This window comes from Macaca thibetana, chromosome 18 (genome assembly GCF_024542745.1).
Source record: "Macaca thibetana thibetana isolate TM-01 chromosome 18, ASM2454274v1, whole genome shotgun sequence".
In the NCBI taxonomy this organism is placed as follows: domain Eukaryota; kingdom Metazoa; phylum Chordata; class Mammalia; order Primates; family Cercopithecidae; genus Macaca; species Macaca thibetana.
The window spans coordinates 19,789,719-19,804,355 of NC_065595.1; the positions used below are offsets into that span (position 1 = coordinate 19,789,719).

At 37.2% G+C, this 14,637-nt stretch overlaps 1 protein-coding gene across 1 annotated transcript; it reads left to right on the forward strand.

Annotated features, from left to right (window-relative positions):
* Nucleotides 1–12,120: 12,120 nt before the first annotated feature.
* MC4R (melanocortin 4 receptor) lies at nucleotides 12,121–14,182 on the forward strand. The gene has a single exon (XM_050767937.1). The coding sequence runs from the start codon at nucleotides 12,895–12,897 to the stop codon at nucleotides 13,891–13,893; it is 999 nt and encodes a 332-aa protein (XP_050623894.1). The 5' UTR covers nucleotides 12,121–12,894; the 3' UTR covers nucleotides 13,894–14,182.
* The last annotated feature ends 455 nt before the right edge of the window (nucleotides 14,183–14,637 follow it).

Sequence of the window (14,637 nt, forward strand, 5' to 3'; positions counted from 1 at the left end):
AATACATGTGTTCCTCATTATTCTGTTTATAGTGCCCTGTTTCCTCCCATCCTAGTAGCAGCTGACAGTTTCCCCTACAGCATTTATCTACTACAACGAAAATATGTCTTCCTACTAGATCATTCATTTTTTTTTCTTTAGAGATAAGGTCTGTCTCTGTTACCCGGGCTGAAGTACAGTGGTGTGATCATAGCTCACTGCAGCTTTAAACTCCTGTGCTCAAGCAATCCTCCCACCCTAGTCTCCTGAGTAGCTGGGACTACAGGCACATGCCACCATGCTGAGCTAATTTAAAGGTTTTTTTTCAGAAATGGGGTTTCACTATGTTGCTCAGGCTGGTCTCAAACTCCTGGCATCAAGTGATCCTCCAACCTCACCCTCCCAAAGTGGTGGAATTACGAGGGTGAGCTACCATGTTCAGCCCCATACTAGATCATTCTTTTGGTCTCCACATATAATTTTGCTAAATAGATGTGTTCATTTAGATGTAGCAAAAACACTGCAAATTCAAAATTTCAAAAACTAAATGTGTTTTCTCTGTTAATACGTTTCTCTTTCAATATTCTTTGACTGCATATAACGATCGGGATTCAGTACAGAAAACAGATATATTCTTAGCATATCAACTAGAAGGGGACTTTATACAGGAAATAAAGGTGGTTACAAATTTGGGGATGGTTGCAGACCTTCAAAGATTTTATTTCATTCCAGTTTTACAGCACCTGGGCTGTGATCTGCAGGTCAGAAAGCTGCCATTGGTACTGCTATCCCTGACACACAAAGAAGGTAACCAGATACATGAAAGTGGAGTTGCCTAATGCCAAAGCCTACGTCCACCAGAACCTGTTAGCCAGCTACCATGGTTGCAAGAAGACTTCTGCCTCACTTATAAACAAATCTATGAAGACTATATCTAATTGGGAAAATTAATTCACATACAAAACCCAGGCTCCAAAGGACCCTAGATAATACAGACTTTAGCTTTCAAACTCCAAACTGAAAGAGATCCAAATGGAGATTAAGAGAGCCAGCCTGTGTACCTGCTAACTGAATGGCACCAACATAACCAATTCGCCCAAGCTGAAAAGTAGAGGGTGTTGAAGAGTCCTTTCTCTTCCTCATTCAGTTGATGGATGAACAGTCTTATTCACACCTAAGCTGCTACTGGCTTCCCTCAAGACTTCACAAACCCTTATTCGGGCTTCTGAAATAGTACCTTGGTAGTGTCAAAGAGTATATTAACTCCTCGCTTTTACCCTTCATAATTCTCTGCAGTGCTTTTCCTAAAGTGTAAATGTTATACTCCTCCTTCAGTCTCAAGGCTGTTTATCCGAAAGGCAATGTAGGACTCATTCAAGGTTTGGAAGGAATGTCCTGGGCCCCTGGCACCCTGGCACGATGTGCAAAGCCCTAGATAAGCCGTTGCTTGCTAACATTGCCTCTCATTTCCTATGTCTCTTCTTGGTGTACTCCAGCCATGCCAAAATATTTGCTATGCCCCTAATTTGAAATATATTATATATTATTGAAATATCATATATATCATATTCATATATTATGAATATGAAATTTCATATATCATATGATATATGAAATATCATATAAATATCAAATATCAATTTGTGGAAATGATTCCGTCTGCCTTGAATTCCAGTCCTCTTTATCTCTTTTACCGCGTTAAATGCTCCAATATTTATCTAAATAAAATACCCCCACCCAATAATAAGTTAAGACTCAGCTGAGCAGAGCTTTCTTGAACTGATGGCTATTATTACATCACTGATCACAAATGTAGGAATTATGAGCTTACAGCTAATTAGGCCTAGACTCCCTTGCAGCCTGAGTTCTGCACTGAGACTCCGCATTTTGATGGCATCTACACTGCAGTTCCTCTATGGCAGAGCACATATCTTATTTGCCTCCATATCAGGAACATAGTAGGTGCTCAGTAAAATACTGGTTGATAGAGTGAAAGAAAAAAGGAAAATTAAACAGACTGGAGAGAATTTTAAGACAGCCATAGCAAAACTGCACAATGAATCTTGCTATAAGCAAGATTAGGAAGGAAATGCTGAAATGCGAAATTTTCTGATACTTTAAGATACAATCATATTTCATAATGTCAAGTTTATAAATAACGTATTAGTAATATTTCATTACGATTAAAGATATTTTAATAAAATTATATGATCTTAGCGTTAATTTAAAATACTTAGAAACAAAGGAGTTATATAATTAAATTAATTCCTTAGAGAATCATAGTTGTTTTATATTAAAAATAATAAATATGGGCTGGAGGGTTTTTTGTGTCTCTATCTCCTTCAGTTCTACTCTGATTTTAGTTATTTCTTGCCTTCTGCTAGCTTTTGAATGTGTTTCCTCTTGCTTCTCTAGTTCTTTTAATTGTGATGTTACGGTGTCAATTTTAGATCTTTCCAGCTTTCTCTTATGGGCATTTAGTACTATAGATTTCCCTCTACACACTGCTTTAAATGTGTCCCAGAGATTCTGGTATGTTGTATCTTTGTTCTCATTGGTTTCAAAGAACATCTTTATTTCTGCCTTCATTTCGTTGTGTACCCAGTAATCATTCAGGAGCAGGTTATTCAGTTTCCATGTAGTTGAGCGGTTTTGATTGAGTTTCTTAGTCCTGAGTTCTAGTTTGATTGCACTGTGGTCTGAGAGACAGTTTGTTATAATTTCTGTCCTTGTACATTTGCTGAGGAGCGCTTTACTTCCAATTATGTGGTCAATTTTGGAATACCTGTGACGTGGTGTTGAGAAGAATGTATATTCTGTTGATTTAGGGTAGAGAGTTCTGTAGATGTCTATTAGGTCTGCTTGCTGCAGAGATGAGTTCAATTCCTGGATATCCTTGTAAACTTTCTGTCTCGTTGATCTGTCTAATGTTGACAGTGGGGTGTTGAAGTCTCCCATTATAATTGTATGGGAGTCTAAGTCTCTTTGTAAGTCTCTAAGAACTTCCTTTATGAATCTGGGTGCTCCTGGATCAGGAGTTGGTTTTTTGAAAAGATCAACAAAATTGATAGACCGCTAGCAAGACTAATAAAGAAGAAAAGAGAGAAGAATCAAATAGACGCAATAAAAAATGATAAAGGGGATATCACCACCAACCCCACAGAAATACAAACTACCATCAGAGAATACTATAAACACCTCTATGCAAATAAACTACAAAATCTAGAAGAAATGGATAATTTCCTGGACACTTACACTCTCCCAAGACTAAACCAGGAAGAAGCTGAATCCCTGAATAGACCAATAGCAGGCTCTGAAATTGAGGCAATAATTAATAGCCTACCAACCAAAAAAAGTCCAGGACCAGATGGATTCACAGCTGAATTCTACCAGAGGTACAAAGAGGAGTTGGTACCATTCCTTCTGAAACTATTCCAATCAATAGAAAAAGACGGAGTCCTCCCTAACTCATTTTATGAAGCCAACATCATCCTGATACCAAAGCCTGGCAGAGACACAACAAAAAAGAGAATTTTAGACCAATATCCCTAATGAACATCGATGCAAAAATCCTCGATAAAATACTGGCAAACCAGATTCAGCAGCACATCAAAAACTTATCCACCATGATCAAGTTGGCTTCATCCCTGGGATGCAAGGCTGGTTCAACATACGCAAATCAATAAACGTAAACGAGCATAAAAACAGAACCAAAGACAAGAACCACATGATTATCTCAATAGATGCAGAAAAGGCCTTTGACAAAATTCAACAGCCTTCATGCTAAAAACTCTCAATAAATTCGGTATTGATGGAACGTATCTCAAAATCATAAGAGCTATTTATGACGAACCCACAGCCAATATCATACTGAATGGGCAAAAACTGGAAAAATTCCCTTTGAAAACTGGCACAAGACAAGGATGCCCTCTCTCACCACTCCTATTCAACATAGTGTTGGAAGTTCTGGCTAGGGCAATCAGGTAAGAGAAAGAAATCAAGGTATTCAGTTAGGAAAAGAAGAAGTCAAATTGTCCCTCTTTGCAGATGACATCATTGTATATTTAGAAAACCCCATTGTCTGAGCCCAAAATCTCCTTAAGCTGATAAGCAACTTCAGCAAAGTCTCAGGATACAAAATTAATGTGCAAAAATCACAAGCATTCTTATACACCAGTAACAGACAAACAGAGAGCCAAATCATGAATGAACTTCCATTCACAATTGCTTCAAAGACAATAAAATACCTAGGAATCCAACTTACAAGGGATGTAAAGGACCTCTTCAAGGAGAACTACAAACCACTGCTCAGTGAAATCAAAGAGGACATAAACAAATGGAAGAACATACCATGCTCATGGATAGGAAGAATCAATATCGTGAAAATGGCCATACTGCCCAAGGTTATTTATAGATTCAATGCCATCCCCATCAAGCTACCAATGAGTTTCTTCACAGAATTGGAAAAAACTGCTTTGAAGTTCATATGGAACCAAAAAAGAGCCTGCATCTCCAAGGCAATCCTAAGTCAAAAGAACAAAGCTCGAGGCATCATGCTACCTGACTTCAAACTATACTACAAGGCTACAGTAACCAAAACAGCATGGTACTGGTACCAAAACAGAGATATAGACCAATGGAACAGAACAGAGTCCTCAGAAATAATACCACACATCTACAGCCATCTGATCTTTGATAAACCTGAGAAAAACAAGAAATGGGGAAAGGATTCCCTATTTAATAAATGGTGCTGGGAAAATTGGCTAGCCATAAGTAGAAAGCTGAAACTGGATCCTTTCCTTACTCCTTATATGAAAATTAATTCAAGATGGATTAGAGACTTAAATGTTAGATCTAATACCATAAAAACCCTAGAAGAAAACCTAGGTAATACCATTCAGGACATAGGCATGGGCAAGGACTTCATGTCTAAAACACCAAAAGCAACGGCAACAAAAGCCAAAATTGACAAATGGGATCTAATTAAACTAAAGAGCTTCTGCACAGCAAAAGAAACTACCATCAGAGTGAACAGGCAACCCACAGAATGGAAGAAAATTTTTGCAATCTACTCATCTGACAAAGGGATAATATCCAGAACCTACAAAGAACTCAAACAAATTTACAACAAAAAAACAAACAACCCCATCTAAAAGTGGGCAAAGGATATGAATAGACATTTCTCAAAAGAGGACATTCATACAGCCAACAGACACATGAAAAAATGCTCATCATCACTGGCCATCAGAGAAATACAAATCAAAACCACAATGAGATACCATCTCACACCAGTTAGAATGGCGATCATTAAAAAGTCAGGAAACAACAGGTGCTGGAGAGGATGTGGAGAAATAGGAACACTTTTACACTGTTGGTGGGATTGTAAACTAGTTCAACCATTATGGAAAACAGTATGGCGATTCCTTAAGGATCTAGAACTAGAAGTACCATATGACCCAGCCATCCCATTACTGGGTATATACCCAAAGGATTATAATTCATGCTGCTATAAAGACACATGCACACGTATGTTTATTGCGGCACTATTCACAATAGCAAAGACTTGGAATCAACCCAAATGTCCATCAGTGACAGATTGGATTAAGAAAATGTGGCACATATACACCATGGAATACTATGCAGCCATCAAAAAGGATGAGTTTGTGTCCTTTGTAGGGACATGGATGCAGCTGGAAACCATCATTCTTAGCAAACTATCACAAGAACAGAAAACCAAACACTGCATGTTCTCACTCATAGGTGGGAACTGAACAATGAGATCACTTGGACTCGGGAAGGGGAACATCACACACCGGGGCCTATCACGGGGAGGGGGGAGGGGGGAGGGATTACATTGTGAGTTATACCTGATGTAAATGACAAGTTGATGGGTGCTGACGAGTTGATGGGTGCAGCACACCAACATGGCACATGTATACATATGTAAAAAACCTGCATGTTATGCACATGTACCCTAGAACTTAAAGTATAATTAAAAAATAAAAATAAAAAATAAAAAATAAAAAAAATATGGGCTTCAACACAAGTATTTTATCATATTTTATATAATTTACTCTAAAATATATGTTAAACATCATAATGAGAAAAATTGTGTTTATCTTATAATGGGATATAAAATGTTCATATGTTAAGTATCAATACCTAATGATGTACATTTTACTGGGACATTCTGTATATGGACAGCAATTAAGCAAATTAGGAGACATATAAGCATCAGCCTACAGACATAGGAGCTACATTTTAATAAATTAGGACTATATTTCATAAGGTAATTATTACCCATTTTTAAGTGAGAATTTTTATAGTCAGAATAATTTTGTCAATGTTTCCCAAATTGTGATTCAGTGAATATATATTCCAAATTATAATTACATTTAATTCTGCTGTAATATAATATATACGTTCCTTAGAAATCAGTGTGCTATGAAAAATCATGCAAAAAGTAAAAATAAAAACAACAGAGCTTATGGAAAAAATGGCACCAGACACATAAAACTCAAAAACTTTGTCAGTGATACATTAACAAAAAGAACCCAATAAAACCAGGCCCATTGTCTTATAGTTAAAACAGGGGCATGCCAAATAGTTAAAAATACATAAACTTGCAATACATACAGCACTTAAAAAAAATCTGCAGTTTGCTTGTGGAAGTCAGTTTCAGAAGGGTTGTAGCTTATGAGTTATAAAGTGATAGAAGGATGATTATGTAAATTCTCACAAGATACTCTATCACCACATGTGGATGGCTGTGCCTCCTGACCCTCAGTGAGCTGTATTGTTTGAGGTGTGTGTGTTGTGCATGCTCCCATGTCTTGGTTCAACCAGATGCACTTTTCCCCATTCACCTACTGTCTCTCCTAGACAAAACTGTGCAAAAATACACAATTTATCTTATGCTCAAAATGTTCCCTGATATATGAATTATGTTTGGAACAAATTTACATTTCAAAACAAGCATTATAACAGAAATGAGTGTAATAGGTACTTGAAAATAAAAGTGGAAGAAGTAGGGTTCTATGTTCCAATAAATTCAGGAAATTTGGGGGTTAAGCAATGTTTATTTTTGTATTAGGCAATTTCTGAAACCATGCTGATGTAAACTCTGAAACTTCAAGAGGGCAATGAGTTTGCAATATTTTAAAAATTATTTAATGTTAGAGCATTCCCATTCATTAATATTTTGTGGTGGAAAAACAAGTAAAAATAGTGTTCCATGTAGCATAGTTTGGTAAACATTTTTCTATATTAATGTTTCACATTTATTGTTATAAAATGTAAAACAAGATTTTTCTCTCAGAACAGAAATAAATTATGATCTAATTCAATTCTGTGAGGATTACAAAAGAAATCTGCAATAAATTTTCAAAAATACTATCAATGTATCTAATATTACTGGTTTTATTTCTTCTGGCTCATAGAGAACTATGAACCATGGCACACAAATAAAATACCATATCGAAGATCATCTTTTTAGCACAATTAACTTTACAGTAAAGATCTTATAAATCTACAGTAAAGATCTGTTGCTGTTAAGGATATGTGATTTTCTGGGACTTCAGTGTGATCCTTTTGTTCATAAAACATTTTCATGGGAAAAAAATTTTAAGGGAGTAATTTTGTTCATTATTAATTTTACCTATTATTTCTGAATTAATACTTCTATTTTATTCAAATTTTTAACCAGTTCTTTTATTCTGTTTTTATATGCAAAGTTTACACAGGATTTAGAATCAGTATGAAATAACTATTTGATCATTTATCAGATAGTCTGTTAAGGAAGAAAATTGTCATAGATGAATCTAATATAATTTAATCTTTTTTCAGATAAAAGGCAATGGATGGAAGATGAGAGTGAAAATGATAGCATCAGGATGATTGAAAAGTCTCTCATCAGTTAAAGCAACTAGAGCACTTGCAAAACTTGTCAGAATTAGCACTTTCAGAGCTCTGAAAATTGACCAATACTTCAAATAAGCCAAGGTAAATTTATTCAGGAAAATGGCTAAATTGCAGTAAGAAGAGTGAACCTTGCAGTATTTTAACTAGACGTATTTTCCCATTCCCAACTCACCGACTCTGCAGTAGCTTTGACAGCTAACATTCTGTAAAAATGTTTAAAAGCAGCAGCCTAGCAGGAAATGGAGGGTGCAAAATGGGGTTGGATCTTCTTCAAAGCCCCGTTCCCTTTACCAGAGATGCCATCATTATTTTGACCTATCTGTTGGTTTCCCGACAAACTCTACTTGCAGGGCTTCCTTATTTGACCTAACTCAGAACTCACCCACGGAGAACAGTCTTTTCCTCAGGTACATTTGTTAGAAACAATCAGAACAACTGCTTAACATCACGGCCGCCTGAGGCAATGGATAGAAGTTGGTGAAAATAATCAGCTATTCAAAAAGCTTACAAAGAAAAAGTTCAAGAAAATGAGATGCCCATAGGAATTTATAAAAACTCTAACATATCCCTGAGGATCTAGAAAGCCATACACACCTACAGGACTCTACTTATGATCAGAAAAAAAACAAACAAACAAACAAACAAAAAACCCTAAGAAGGCCTTGAGCTCTCACCTCTGGCTGACCTTGGTGGCTGTGTGTAAGCAGAAAGTAAGGGCAAGGCAGAGTTGCCTGGTGCCTGGCTAAGTGTCAAAGGCATGCCCACCATGAACACGGAGTCTCTCAGCAATGACTAAGGGAGATGTTGGTTCCTGACATCTAAGGAAATCTCTGTCCACTCATCAGCTGACCAATCAGCTATCAGAGCAAAGACCTCGTTGATTATACAAGACAAAGAATACATACTTTTTAGAATTATTTCAGAAAAATTACTGAACAACAATAACAAAAAACAACAACAAACCCCGGGTAAGAGAGAAAATCTGATATTCAGGGTTGCTGGATTGTATTATTCAAAATTTCCAGTTTCTAACAAAAATGAATAAATAAATGCATGCAGATAAATAAGAAAATATAGCACATACACATTAGGAAAAGGAAGTCAGCAGAAATTATTCCTGGGGAAGTCTAGACGTTGCACTTAATAAATAAAGTCTTTAAATCAGTTCAAATATGTTCAAAGGATTACTGAAAACTATATCTAAAAATTAAAGGAAATTATGAGAGCAATTTCTCATCAAACAGAAGATATCAAAATGTAAGTGTAAACTTTAATAAACATGGGTTAGGCAATCTTTTTTTAGATATGATCCCAAAAACTCAGGTAACCAAAACACATTGATAAATTTAACATCATCGTAATTAAAAGGCTTGTGGTTTCAAGAACACTATCAATAACTGAAATGGCAAAAGTACCTAGAATATGTAAAGAGCCATTACAACCCAATAATAAAAAAAATCCAATTAAAAATGGGCAAAGGATTTGAATAGGCATTTCTCCAAAGATTATTACATAAGTAACTAGTAAGGACGTAAAATCATCTTCAGTATCATTAGGCATTAGGGAAATGAAAATCAAAAGTACAATGAGAGTTCACTTCATATCCTTATGATGGCTAAATTTAAAAGATGGACAACAGCAAGTGCTAGCAAGAATGTGAAGAGATTTGAACCCTCATACATTGCTAATTGGAAATGTAAAATGGTGCAGCCACTTCGGAAAAGTTTGGCAGTTCCTCAAAACAAGAAACAGAGTTATCATATGATTCAGCAATTCCATTCCTAGTTGTGTACCCAAAAGAATTGAAATCATATGTCACATAAGAATTTGTCCGTAAATATTCCTAACAGCATAATTCATGATAGTCAAAACTGGAAACAACCCAAATGTTCCTCAACTGATGAATAAATTAAAAAATATAATGTATTCATCCGGGCATGGTGGCTCACTCCTGTAATCCCAGCACTTTGGGAGGCCGAGGCGGGCAGATCATGAGGTCAGGAGATCCTGGCTAACATGGTGAAACCCCGTCTCTACTAAAAATACAAAAAATTAGCCAGGTGCAGTGGCAGGCACCTGTAGTCCCAGCTACTTGGGAGGCTGAGGCAGGAGAATGGTGTAAACCCAGGAGGCAGAGCTTGCAGTGAGCTGAGATTGCACCACTGCACTCCAGCCTGGGTGACAGAGCGAGAGTCCGTCTCAAAAAAAAAAAAAAGTACATATACACACACATATATACTATATACCTATATATACACATGTACATATATAAAAAGTATATATACTATATACATATATACACACATATATACACATACATACATACATATATATACATTATATATATACAAAATATATATATGTAATGTATACATACAATGCAATATTGTTCAGCCATAAAAACAAATCAAAACTGGGTGCAGTGGCTCATGCCTGTAATCTCAGCACTTGGAGAAACCGCGATGGGAATATTGTTTGAGCCCAAAAGTTTGAGACCAGCCTGGACAACATAATGAGATTCAATCTCTACAAATTCATTTTTAAAAGCTAGCTGGGTGTGGTGGTACACATAGTCCCAGCTACTCAGGAGGCTGAAGCAGGAGGATCACTTGAACCTAGGAGGTTAAGGCTGCAGTGAGTCATGATCATGCCACTGCACTCCAGCCTGGGTGATAGAGCAAGATCCTCTTTTAATTTTTTAATAATCAAATTCTGGTTCACATTATAGTGGAGGCAAACCTTGAAAATATTATGCTACATGAAAGCAGTGAGCCATAAAAGACCACATATTGCATTATTTTAATCATATAAAATGTCCAAAATAGGCAAATTTATAGAGACAGAAAGTAGATTAGCAGTTTCTAGAGGATGAGGAAAGGGCAATTTGGGGACCTGCTAATGGGATAATGAAAATGTTTTAGAAATAGAAAGTGATGATGATAGCCCAGCTCTGTGAATATACTCCCCCAAAAATCCACTTAATTACTAAAGAGGTGAATTTTTTGGTATGTGAATTACATGACCATTTTTAAAAAGAGAAAAAATAAGGCAAGAGGAAGGTAAGATTATTTCCAGCTCATGGTGTTCAGAACACCCCATCCCAACAACATTTTACAATATACAGATGATTAGGCATTCAGCAATACAAGAGAAGGGAGTTGGAGGTGTGAGTTCTGCTCTGTGCAATAGTTAAGAGACAGGCTCCTTTCATGATATGGTACAGCCACCTGCAACATGAGATTTCAAAGATGCCGTATAGTTATCTACTGATAGACAGGAGAGGAACCTTGTGTAAAATTATGAAAGAGCTAATGCGATGAGCCTCACTGTCAACATGCCATTAGCTAGAATTTAGTCATAAGGTCCCACCCAATTCCAAGGCAGGATGGAAGATGTTCATTTAGCTCAATACTCAGGAACAATACTTAGTATTATCTCTGTCACAAAAGGAAAGAGGATACATTCCCAACCTAAGTAACTGAGATTCAGAATTAACCCTGAAATAAGCAGCTACAAACTATAGAGCACTAAAATCAAAAATAACCATAGAAGAAAAGAACAATATACAAAATTTCATATAATCTGGTGTTTAATTAATTTGGAAAGTAACTTTGCTGTGATCTTTCAAACCACCTTATGCAAAGTATTCAGAAACTTCAGTAAATAGCATCACCAGTCTTGGCTTGACAACTAAACTTACTAAGGTATTTGTCGGTTCAACTTACAAAGCATTAAACTATGGAGGCTGAAAAAAAGTTGCTTAAAAAAAAACAGAATGCAGCTTAATTATTATTTTCCTGAGTTCAGAGTAAGCATAGTTACATTAATGCCATAATGTAGTTTAAAATATTGTAAATAAAAAGCACCTGTTTTCAGGTATAAGTGAAACTCTTCAATAGAGAAATATGGGATATTAGTACATTAAAATCAACCCCTTTTTGAACCCATTCATAATTTATAGCTACCTACATAGTTCTTCCAACCATACCATGTCTATCTGTATCATTAAATATCCTCTCTGTGTTTCAGGTATTTTAAATTGAAGCACTACTTGCAGGGTTCTTAATAAAAACAAAAAAATTAAGAGGGTAAATAAATTCAGTATCCTAGCCAAAAACCAGAGTATCTGTTTCAGGAACATAGGACAGTATACTTTCCATTTCATTTTACACACACACACACACACACACACACACACACACACACACACACACACACACACACACACACACACACAGGATGTCTCTCTTTTACATAAGAATGAACCTGGCTGCCTCAAGATAGGTTGTTTTGGTATCACGGAATGGCCTCTAGGGATCAAGTTGTTTCCCTTAAAAACTTGAAAAGGGAAATTCAGGCTCTCTTATCCGGCTTGCTTCAGACTCAGACTTCAGGAGCTTGTGCCTCTGAATCTGTGTCGCCCTGCAAATTGTGTCTCTGAAACAATCCTGTCTCACAGACTCCCACTGCATTAGGATTGGTCAGAAGGAAGCAGAGGAGGAGCCACTGTGAACATGTTTTTTTTTTCTCTCCACACATCATAAAAATCAGCAGCTGGCACCTACAGCCCCTAACACTCAAAGCAATGCTCAGGCTGGAAACAGAAGCTTCCGAGAGGCAGCCGATGTGAGCATGTGCGCACAGATTCGTCTCCCAATGGCATGGCAGCTCTAGGAAAATTGTTTTGAACAGACTTGAATGCATAAGATTAAAGTTAAAGCAGAAGTGAGAACAAAAAAGCAAAGAGCAGACTCTTTCAACTGAGAATGAATACTTTGAAGCCCAAGATTTTAAAGTGATAATGATCAGAGTCGTACCTAAAAGAGACTAAAAACTCCATGTCACGCTCTGGACTTGTGACATTTACTCACAGCAGGCATGGCAATTTTAGCCTCACAACTTTCAGACAGATAAAGACTTGGAGGAAATAACTGAGACGACTCCCTGACCCAGGAGGCTAAATCAATTCAGGGGGACACGAATTCTCCTGCCAGCATGGTGAACTCCACCCACCGTGGGATGCACGCTTCTCTGCACCTCTGGAACCGCAGCAGCCACAGACTGCACAGCAATGCCAGTGAGTCCCTTGGAAAAGGCTACTCTGATGGAGGGTGCTACGAGCAACTTTTTGTCTCTCCTGAGGTGTTTGTGACACTGGGTGTCATCAGCTTGTTGGAGAATATCTTAGTGATTGTGGCAATAGCCAAGAACAAGAATCTGCATTCACCCATGTACTTTTTCATCTGCAGCCTGGCTGTGGCTGATATGCTGGTGAGCGTTTCAAATGGATCAGAAACCATTGTCATCACCCTATTAAACAGTACAGATACGGACACACAGAGTTTCACAGTGAACATTGATAATGTTATTGACTCAGTGATCTGTAGCTCCTTGCTTGCATCCATTTGCAGCCTGCTTTCAATTGCAGTGGACAGGTACTTTACTATCTTCTATGCTCTTCAGTACCATAACATTATGACAGTTAAGCGGGTTGGGATCATCATAAGTTGTATCTGGGCAGCTTGCACGGTTTCAGGCATTTTGTTCATCATTTACTCAGATAGTAGTGCTGTCATCATCTGCCTCATCACCATGTTCTTCACCATGTTGGCTCTCATGGCTTCTCTCTATGTCCACATGTTCCTGATGGCCAGGCTTCACATTAAGAGGATTGCTGTCCTCCCCGGCACTGGTGCCATCCGCCAAGGCGCCAATATGAAGGGAGCGATTACTTTGACCATCCTGATTGGCGTCTTTGTTGTCTGCTGGGCCCCATTCTTCCTCCACTTAATATTCTACATCTCTTGTCCTCAGAATCCATATTGTGTGTGCTTCATGTCTCACTTTAACTTGTATCTCATACTGATCATGTGTAATTCAGTCATCGATCCTCTGATTTATGCACTCCGGAGTCAAGAACTGAGGAAAACCTTCAAAGAGATCATCTGTTGCTATCCCCTGGGAGGCCTATGTGACTTGTCTAGCAGATATTAAATGGGGACAGAGCACACAATATAGGAACATGCATAAGAGACTTTTTCACTCTTACCCTACCTGAATATTGTACTTCTGCAACAGCTTTCTCTTCTGTGTAGGGTACTGGTTGAGAATATCCATTGTGTAAATTTCAGCTTATGATTTTTAATGAGAAAAAATGCCCAGTCTCTGTATTATTTCCAATGTCATGCTACTTTTTTGGCCATAAAATATGAATCTATGTTATAGGTTGTAGACATTATGGATATACAAAAAGAAAAGTCCTTATTAAAAGCTTAACAATGTCTGTTTCGTGTTATTCATAAGCATTGGACACTTTGTGTGCTTTAGTAACATAGAAATCAGAGCCTCATTAAATATATTCTAATAAATTCGTTATTATATTACACTATCCACCATTGAAATGTAGAGAGTTCATTCTAGCAGTTAAGTGAAAATATTTAAAGAACAGATGCATAATCATTTCAAAAGATATCATCACTGAAATTTCAAGTAATTCAATTAAAGGTTTGTTCATCCTCCCCGTGCAGAAGTAGAAATGAAGCTCCTCTAGAGAGAAAAACAGGTGCTGAGAAGAGAGAGATGCTGAATCAGAGAACTATGTGTGCTTCTCAGACACAGAAAGATTCATCTCCCTTAGCAAACAGCCTGATATTTCACACGGGCAATTCAATTTGGGGTGGGTGGGAAAAGGCAGCTATGGAGATGAAAGTGTCCTGGAAAACCTAAGTTGCCAAGTCA